The sequence below is a fragment of the Penaeus chinensis genome, chromosome 3, assembly GCF_019202785.1.
Source record: "Penaeus chinensis breed Huanghai No. 1 chromosome 3, ASM1920278v2, whole genome shotgun sequence".
Lineage (NCBI taxonomy): Eukaryota > Metazoa > Arthropoda > Malacostraca > Decapoda > Penaeidae > Penaeus > Penaeus chinensis.
The window spans coordinates 42073891-42083890 of NC_061821.1; the positions used below are offsets into that span (position 1 = coordinate 42073891).

The 10000-nt window shown below is 40.1% G+C and overlaps 1 protein-coding gene across 2 annotated transcripts in view; it reads right to left on the reverse strand.

Annotated features, from left to right (window-relative positions):
• LOC125039742 (cortactin-binding protein 2-like) overlaps positions 1-10000 on the reverse strand; it is an 82632-nt gene that overhangs the window by 27490 nt on the left and 45142 nt on the right. Inside the window, exons 7-10 of one of the 2 annotated variants that reach the window (XM_047633995.1) lie at positions 9935-10000; positions 9285-9332; positions 9090-9200; positions 4581-4692 (exon numbers count right to left, since the gene is read on the reverse strand). The exon at positions 9935-10000 is cut by the window's right edge and continues 140 nt beyond it. In XM_047633995.1, coding sequence (XP_047489951.1) covers positions 4581-4692; positions 9090-9200; positions 9285-9332; positions 9935-10000 — 337 coding nt within the window. Of the gene's footprint in view, positions 1-4580; positions 4693-9089; positions 9333-9934 lie in introns of both variants that reach the window. The other variant, XM_047633987.1, reaches the window with a different exon arrangement.

Here is a 10000-nt window from a genome sequence, read left to right on the forward strand (position 1 = left end):
AGTGTACTTAAATCTAGGGTAGACTTATAATCAATGTCGAAGCAAGGCCAATTAATGTTTCACATTTCCAAAAAATTCAAAAAATAGAAATATGAAATGCTCACTTCTCAACTCCAAATATACACAGCACAGCAAAATATCTTTAAATGGGAAAAATATTCAAAATACTGTAAGAGAAAATTAAGGAGAAAAACAACAGGTAAACTTAAATCTGTTACGAGCAATACATGGGTGAGTTACTCTCCATGAATGAAGCCACATAGAAGATAAAATGACAACATACCCTGGCTATAGTCTTGTGTCTGCTGCTGGCTGCCGGGACATAACTCAGGTCAATACTCAGTGATACTCGGACAACAGGTGATCAGTGCTCAGCAACACCCACACAAATGCAGTCATGATCAAGACTCAAGTGATAGTCATGCAGGCTTGCATCAACACTCTACTGTATACTCTTGAGACACTTTCTGGTCAGAATTGGGTGTTACTCAAGTACAAAAGGAGTCAATAGAAGACCTTATTTCATAAGACATAACATACTTACAAACACACACTTAAGCTCACACTCAGCTATACATATTCTGATACAAATTACACATCTTAAATATATGCCACTCTACTTACCTCATTCACTATGTAACTGCTCCACTATACCATAACCTATAACATCCTTGCAAAACTGCTATCAAACTTCACCTATAACATTTGATAAAGCACTCACACACATGCTTTAAAAATCTAAATGGTGATTAAAGCATTATGAAAGTACATGAGAACACATGAGAGTGAATGAAAGATTCTGTTCACCAGGCATGGTGACAACAAAATTTTTACAGATGATGACTGGTCACCTATCAACAGGCAGTCCTCCCTAACAGTTCCAAGACTGAGACAAAATAAGACAAGATCTAAAGGGAGTCAACTCTATTGTGTAACTAGCAATAGGGCTGGGTTTCATGTTATGAATAATCTTGTTCCATAAATTCCATAGCGCAGACTCGATCTAGCATGGCCTAATAGGATGGCACTGGCATTAGTGATGGTTTCACCATGATGTTATGAAGGCATCCAGCCTGAGTGGGTTAAAGAACAAAAGGGGTACAAAGAAAATAAATTTTTACATAACCTCCATCTTAATCTATTATTCTATCAATCTTTCAATGCTTTGTAGAAAAATATGAAATGACAATAATCCAGTCTCTGGTTGTTAACCCCTTGGTGACGGGTGAAGAAAACTCTACGCTCTAGCGGTCAATGGCAATGCGCCGACTTTGAGTGCGGGAGTTTGGTACATCAAGCCGAATCGCCGGCTCGTAGCACTTTGGCGCGCCCCCGCAGCGTACAGCTGCACGTCACAGATCGAGCGGTTTGTTTTGTCGCCTCACAGCATGACCCGCCAGGAAGGGGTTAAGGAAAGTGAATATGTATTATGAGACCAATAAAACCTCATATACAATCTGTGATGTTGGTTGATACCACAATATTCACCAATTCTCTCCTCTGTCAAGCTAATCTGGTGGATTCTGTGGTCCATGCAACATGGTTGAAATTCCTATTATTTGAAAAATATAATTAAATACTTATCTGGACTGTACAAGATTCATCATGCCTACGCAATACTTTTTGCCACTCCCTCAAAAACATGATAGCTTGTCAAAGAAAATAAATTGGAATTCGTAATCCAGTTCCATTTTTCCTATCATTCCTATCCTTCCCCATCCTAATACTTCTTCTTCTGAGGATAATGCGGAGGGCCAATTCATACCATTCCTTGTTAATCCACTTTACAGGTCAACAATCTCTGCATTATCTGCACTTGGAGAGCCAAATTAAAGACTGTTTCGTTAATCTTTTGAGTGCCACTTGCAGATATATCCAAATAAAGACTTCTTTAGCACCAGCATGTCAGTAAATTTTACCCCATTGTCAAATGGCAATTTCAATATTTCATAGCAAAATACTCAAGAAGCCAAACACTCAAAAAATAAACTGCAACACTCAAAGGGTTGAGGAAACATTAGGTTGCTACATTTTGCAGTTATATTTCACCCCTTAGATCCGGTTGCTTCACAGCTATCACATGGCCCAAAATATTGGCATCAGGCTTACATGAATGGCTGCTCTGCTGGGTGCACGGATTGTAGGCCAAGCACACACGAACATTCATGTGTAGTGACAAGACTCTAAGCCTCATATTTGCAATATTTTCTTTCTATGCATAAGTGCTTTTAGCTTTTTTTTAATTTTTCAACATCCTTATTTGTCATTAGATTTGCATTATCCAATTGATAATAGATTGTTTTATTTGCACAGACTACATATCACCTCTCTAGGGTATATGTAATTTTTTTCGTAATATTAAATTTTCTGCTATAGAACCTGCACCACCGGTAGTGGCGCCAGGAATACGATGCTGAGCATGGAAATGGCATCCTCCATCGAGCTGGGGCTCTTCCAGTCATTCCATACTCATTTATTGATGGGAATAATGCAAAACCCCCAAATGTGTCTAATCACCCTCCCAAGAGGTTTGTCCACTCGTGGCTAGTCTTTCCCATCACCCCAGCCTTCAGCCGAAATACTACCAAAAGTAAGTTCTCATTACCTGGCCTGCAGTCAGATTTTCCCGTGACAGCATGTTCACATCATCCACACTTCAAATTTTTTCAATACATGATGGGAACATCATCTGAATCATAGGGGTTTGATTTGATTTTTTGACTTAAAAATGAATGACTGTAATATTCTAGAGCTATTATATTTTGGAAGACACTTTAACCTCTTATATCCGGGCTAAAGTGCTTGCTTCTGCTATACACAGTGAATTCCCACAAGGCCAGAGAGTTGCCGGAATTAGTGACACAGAATTTTCTGGCACCGTCATTGCAGGGTTAAACAGTTTTTCCGTTTGTTTTGCAAGGCCATTAGCACTAAGTGGTTCTTAAGCCCTATATCATGGAACCATAGGAGAATCCCTATAGATCAATATTTCATCGGCCTAAATCTATTGTGGTTATATCCTCTTCAGGTTGAATTATCTACCTACACATGCCTCATAAAAGAAAACTATCTACCTACAGATGCCTCATAAAAGAAAACTATCAGTTTTATTATATAACTGAAATACAAGGAATATCATTCACTTTTTTTTCTCTTTTTCTGCTTAAATTAACTCCTTTATTCTTTATTCATAATGTGAAATTTTATTTTCCAGACACAGAAATTAAAATGTTCCTCCTACAATTTCATTAATTTATTTAACTTGCCAAAAAATTCTTTCAGTTAAACAGTTCATAAAGTACTACATCATGGAGCTAAATCCAAGTCTATGACTAACCTTATGTTGACAGATCTTTACCAATGCAATACAATGCCATGTGCCATACACCATACAGTTAGTCAATTGAGTAAAAAAAAAATCTGAAGCAAGGGTAACATTTTTAACAACTGTCTATGATTTTGGCATGCCAATATATTACTACCTGATTCTTTATTCTAGCTATCAATTTTTTTCCAATTTGATATTGCAGTAAAACTAAAGCTGTTACAAATCTTTGTTGTTCTGTTTGGGTATTAACCCCTTAACGACAGGTCACATCGATAGGAATCAAAACAAACCGCTCAAAATGTGGTGTGCGGCTGTACTTTTTAGTACAAACATAATAAAAAAAATTTAACCTACCATATCTGTCAATGGCAACAGGATGCAGTATGATGCTGGATCATTTAATTTTAGAGTGATAATGTAAAAATAACCCAGCCCTGACTAGTGTGCTGTGCTAAAAGGAGCTGTTTATTATATAATAATTATGAAATCTTGGAATTAATTTTGGGCATTTCATACTGTTCTATTTATGTTATTTAAAAGGATTCAGAAAGTCACCATTTATAAATATATGCTTAATACTTGGATGCTATTTTCCTCAGCGCTAAAATTTATTTGAAAAGAGTAAGGCCTTTGCAATTATGTAGTTCACTATTCATTTATTTTTAAAAATACCTGCTGATCAATCACATTTTTACCAACATTCATTCTTAGAGAAAAAAAGTTATATACACTGCAAACAATGTGCCTTCGCAAACATACAATGCAAGTCACCCGTAAGTCTTGTCAGAACAATGAACAGAGGAGTTACCATGTAATGCAAAATGACTTCTACTGATTTTTTAAAAGGAATTTAAGATTCAGATACATTACATCATTGAGAAGCCACTGGCAGACCATGTGGGTTGTAATTGAGAGGGATGAACGAGTATTGTGGCAGATGTTAGAGAAGTACAAAAAAATAAAATAAAAATAAAAAAATAATATAAAAAAATAATAAAAAAAAAACACTGGGAATAGACAGGGGACCTGTGGGCACTTACAGGTTTCACAGATTTCTATCCCACATTGTGCTAAATGGGATGATTTTTAGCGACTGTTTGTATAGCCCAAAACAAGGTCATCTATTGCCATACATCAGACTTTTTGTATAGTCATCTCTTTAACTTGTCTGATATTTGGCAATAAAAGATTGCTGCTTGATATATACAATCAACCACATAAACCCCCACAAAAACTTCTCAACTGATCTTACCTATAACTTTTAGCCGCAGTAGTAACAGTTCGAGTAACTTCTGACGTAGATACACTATACATAACTGGTCGGACACCAACTCCAGGCTGGACTCCACGAGCGATACCAGTAGCTATAAAGTATACCTTGATTATAAAAAGAACATAATGCAGAAAAAATCTGGAAGAAAACCTTTCTTGTTAATAATTATAAAAACACCATTTAACCCAATGCCGCCGGGGAAAATGTACAAAAAATGGGGAAAATGCTGTGCTTATGTTCTATATTTTTTGTGAAATGTTTCTGCACATAGATGGCACTGTTAGTGCTTAGCCACAAAGGAGCCAATTGGTAGACCTTGTGACCTTACCTGATTTGAATTGGCAGGAAAAACATATTTTTTACTAGTGTTATCTACATCGATGGTGTTATTTTTTATTATAAACATTATAATTATTATAATGTTTTAAACATTAGTAACAGCAAAATAGGATAACGTAAAATATTTTCGTAAATAAAAAAAAAGGGTAAACAGGCGAGACAGGCAGTACTCGAAACTGGCTCATTGGTGACTTAGTACAAGTGTACTAAGTCACCAATGAGCCAGTGTAGCCATCTATGAATAAAAACAATCAAACAAGTAACTCACAGTGGGCATAGCACATATGTACATGTCATTCCCATAGGCATTGGGTTAAGCCATTCACAATGGGTAAAACTTCCAGTAAAGTTTGGTGAAGACAGGGTGCATTAGTGAACACTGCTCTGTACCTTGGTGACTGTCTGGCTCACAAGTTGTCATCCTGTCCACTGGGAAATAGACTCATGATGCTATTAGGCATCATTCAGCATTTGGGATTTTTCACCATGATGTGGTGCAGCATCATTCTTCATGAACAAATCAATAAGTTTGTCAAGTAAAGCTTAGCTTAAATCAAAATTCACTATCACTAAAATCAATGAAAACACAAATATATAAAGATATAGAAGTTTATGTATGTAAGTCCATATATGTGTTTACTATTAACCCATTGGATTTGGTTGTATCACAGCAATTACATCACAAAAAGTCCATGCATTAGGCTTATGTGAGTGGCATCTTGTATGCTGGGCGCATGCAAACACGTGTGTGGTGTGACAAGACTCTATGCCTCCTATTTGCAAAGATATTTACTTTTATGTATTTTAGGCGTTTTTAGTTTTTTGGCCATTTTCCAATGCCCATATTTCCTATTTGATTTGCATTAACCAGACGGTAATGCATTGTTTTCTTTGCACAGAGCTGATATCATCTTTCTGGGTAGTCTAAAACTCATTGCAAGAAAATGTAACACTTTGTTATTTGTGTAATTTTTTTCAGTCTTTACATGATATTCAATTATCTGTAGTATAACCTGCATCACTGCTCACGGCACCAGGAATACGATGCTGAACATGGAAATGGACCCTCCATTGAACTGAGGCTCTTTCAATCATAGCTCACAGACATTACCTTGCACACTTGTACATCGATGGGAATAATGCAAAATCACTAAGAGGTTTGTGCACTTGCGGCAAGTCTTTTCCATTACCCCAGCCTTCAGCCAAAATGTTCACGAAGGCAGGTTTGCATCATTCGGTCTACAGCCAGATTTTCCCCTGAAGGTATGTTCACATCACCCACCCTTCGAGCCAGATTTTTTCATGACGTGATGTTCACGTTACCTGGATCCAAGGGGTTATGCACAGTAATGACATGCTGCCTTTGAATTTAGACATTAAAATTGTCCTCCACTTACAAATCTATACTCTTTAGTGAAACCGCTTAGAAAGCAGCTCTGAAAATACTTCAATGCCATATGGAAACAGTATGTATCACTGGATAATATCACCAAGACTTTTTTTTTTTTTTTTTGTCATCAAAAATCAGATTTGGTGCCTCTCTGGAATTCATGACAGTATTCTGATCAATCTTTGTAGAGCTTTAAAGGATTTCTTTTAGTCATAATTTCAGAAGATGGAATATAGCAGAGTAAAATTTCTAGTGAAAATGTAGAACATTTAAAGAAAAAACATTTCCATGTCTGATTAGATAATGAATTGTATGTTTATAAAGTTTTCTTACTCCTATTCATGAGTTAAATTTTATAATTTTTCTTTAAAATGATGTTCAAGAAGGCCACTTTTAGATCTTGTCAATGTGCTAATTGCTGGATTGGTCTTGGGTAACTACTCTATTAAGCTAGGGTAATAGCTTGTAGTTGTTGGTCTAAAAAGATCTCTAATGAAATTATGAACTTAAGAAATTATAACGCCCATGCCCTCTCTCCCTCTCGACACCCTCTCCTGCTCTCCCTCTCAACGCCCTCTCCCGCTCTCCCTCTCGACGCCCTCTCCCGCTCTCCCTCTCAACGCCCTCTCCCGCTCTCCCTCTCAACGCCCTCGCCCTCTCTCCCTCTCAATGCCCTCTCCCGCTCTCCCTCTCAACACCCTCTACCACCCTCCCTCTCAACGCCATCTCCTGCTCTCCCTCTCGACACCCTCTCCTGCTCTCCCTCTCGACACCCTCTCCTGCTCTCCCTCTCAACGCCCTCGCCCTCTCTCCCTCTCAACGCCCTCGCCCACCCTCCCTCTCAACGCCCTCTACCACCCTCCCTCTCAACGCCCTCTACCACCCTCCCTCTCAACGCCCTCTACCACCCTCCCTCTCAACGCCCTCGCCCACCCTCCCTCTCAACGCCCTTGCCCTCTCTCCCTCTCGACACCCTCTCCCGCTCTCCTTCTCGACGCCCTCTCCTGCTCTCCCTCTCAACGCCCTCTCCCGCTCTCCCTCTCAACGCCCTCTACCACCCTCCCTCTCAACGCCCTCACCCTCTCTCCGTACAACAAGCACCTCTGGCTTCCAGTGTCTCCTGCGAGATAAAATTCTGTCTTGCATTTGGGAATTAAGCAATCAATTCTTGGGCTGCATCAAGCATTTCACCCTTGAAGGTGTTCCACAAAAGAAAAGGGTCTGTCAGACCTTCAAGTGCTGTGGAACGACCAGAGATAGCCTTGGCAAACCCCAAGGCACGCATACCCTCCCTAAATCTGTCCACATGAAGCGCCCTAAGGTGTTCATTGGAGCAATGGGGGGTGGACCCAGAGAGTACCCACAACTAATGTATGATTAGTTCCACAGATCTTGGCATTCCAATACACCCTGCAGTTCTGGAGGATCCTCCATTGAGTGCTAACGAGGATGTGGTTGATCTCCTTGGCCACATTACCCATATCACTATACCAAGCCCAACGATGCAGGTCAGAACACTGATACCAGGAGCCAGAGATCCTCAATTTCTGGGACCTAGCAAAGTCACGGAAATGGAGGCCATTCTCACTGCCAGCTTCAGCTCATGAGCCACAGATGCAAGTTTGCCGTAAAACAACTCTTTCACCTCATGGTTATACGCATTCGCAGGAGCGTACACAGGAATAAGTGTGTGTGTGTGTGTGTGTCTGTGTGTCTGTGTGTGTGTGTGTGTGTCTGTGTGTGTGTGTGTGTGTGTGTGTGTGTGTGTGTGTGTGTGTGTGTGTGTGTGTGTGTGTGTGTGTGTGTGTGTGTGTGTGTCTTGTGTTGTGTTGTGTTGTGTTGTGTTGTGTTGTGTTGTGTGTTGTGTGTTGTGTGTGGTGTTTGTGTTTGTGTGGTGTTTATGTGTGTGTGGTGTTTATATATATGTGTGTGTGTGTGTGTGTGTGTGTGTGTGTGTGTGTGTGTGTGTGTGTGTGTGTGTGTGTGTGTGTGTGTGTATGTGTGTGTGTATGTGTGTATGTGTGTATGTGTGTATGTGTGTATGTGTGTGTGTGTATGTGTGTGTGTGTATGTGTGTGTGTGTATGTGTGTGTGTGTATGTGTGTGTGTGTTTGTGAGTGTGTGTGTTTGTGAGTGCGCATGTGTGTGTGTATGTTTGTGAGTGTACATGTGTGAGTGTGAGTGTGTGTGTGTGTGTGTGTGTGTGTGTGTGTGTGTGTGTGTGTGTGTGTGTGTGTGTGTGTGTGTGTGTGTGTGTGTGTGTGTGTGAGTTCGTGTGAGTGTGTGTGTGAAAGTGTGTGAGTGTGAAAGTGTGAGTGTGAGAGTGTGAGTGTGTGAGTGTGAGAGTGTGAGTGTGTGAGTGAGAGTGTGAGTGTGTGAGTGAGAGAGTGAGTGAGAGTGTGAGTGTGTGTGTGTGAGTGTGTGTGTGAGTGAGTGTGTGTATGTGTGTGTGAGTGTGTGTATGTGTGTGAGTGTGTGTATGTGTGTGTGAGTGTGAGTGTGAGTGTGAGTGAGTGTGAGTGTGAGTGTGAGTGTGAGTGTGAGTGTGTGAGTGTGAGGGTGAGTGTGTGAGTATGAGAGTGTGTGAGTGTGAGAGTGTGAGAGTATCCGTGTGTGGGTGTGGGTGTGGGTGTTCATGTGTGTGTATGTGCACATGTGCGCACACACAGATACATGTATATGTACAGTTACTGATAGATAGATGAACGGATATATAGATAGCTATCATTTTATGAATCACATTAACTTTGATTACTTACTTGGGCCAGCCACAGGAACAGAGTTAACTGTAGCAGTAAGTTGCACTGCCTTAGTAACGCTACTCATCGCTGCCACACCAGGGGGTACCATGTGGGTAGGGTTAGCCCCTCCTGAGGATGAGTGAGGAACAGTAACATGATGTTGAGCAACACTCATTCCTAAACTCAATGGGACACCAGTCACTTCATCAATACCTGGTGATGCCGCTCTAACTCGTGGCGCTACCTTAGGCGGAGTGAGACCTGGAAATAAAGTGAAAAATAGAGAAAATTTCCACCACAAATTCAAATTTGCTCTAAACCTCTATCAGCCAGTTGACCTTACCATCTTATCATGAAAATATAAGGCTTGAGGGGCAGGTGACATGAACATGCCATTACGGGAAAATTTGACTGAGGGACAGGTGACAGTTATATACTACTTAGAGAGATGATATAGAGTCTGCGTAAGGAAAGCAGTCTATTACCCTCTGGATAAAGCAAATCAAATGACAAATATAGACACTGGAAAATGGCAAAAAAGCTACTAATGCTTATGAAGAAAAACAGAAGTTATCATTGCAAAGGGGAAGCATGATGTCTTGTCACTACATACAAGTGGCCAGTCAAGTAAATCTAATGCCCGTATTTTGGGCCACCCATGTGGGCAGTGAAGCTCCATATCCAAGGGGTTGAAAAGCATATACAAAATTTAAAAAAAAAAGAAGAAAAAAAATCTTTTGCAAAAAGTTATAAAGAACTTGGGTTTTGATCTACGCTAGAGTGAGATAATCTGATCAAATGGTAGCTTCATCACCTCTTCACTTCATTATGAAAAATATAAATCACCAATATCTGTTACAAACCTGGCATTCTTGGCTGAGTCTGCGTGAGGGTAGCTGGTTTAGCCGGAAGCTGCGGGGGAGAAGGGC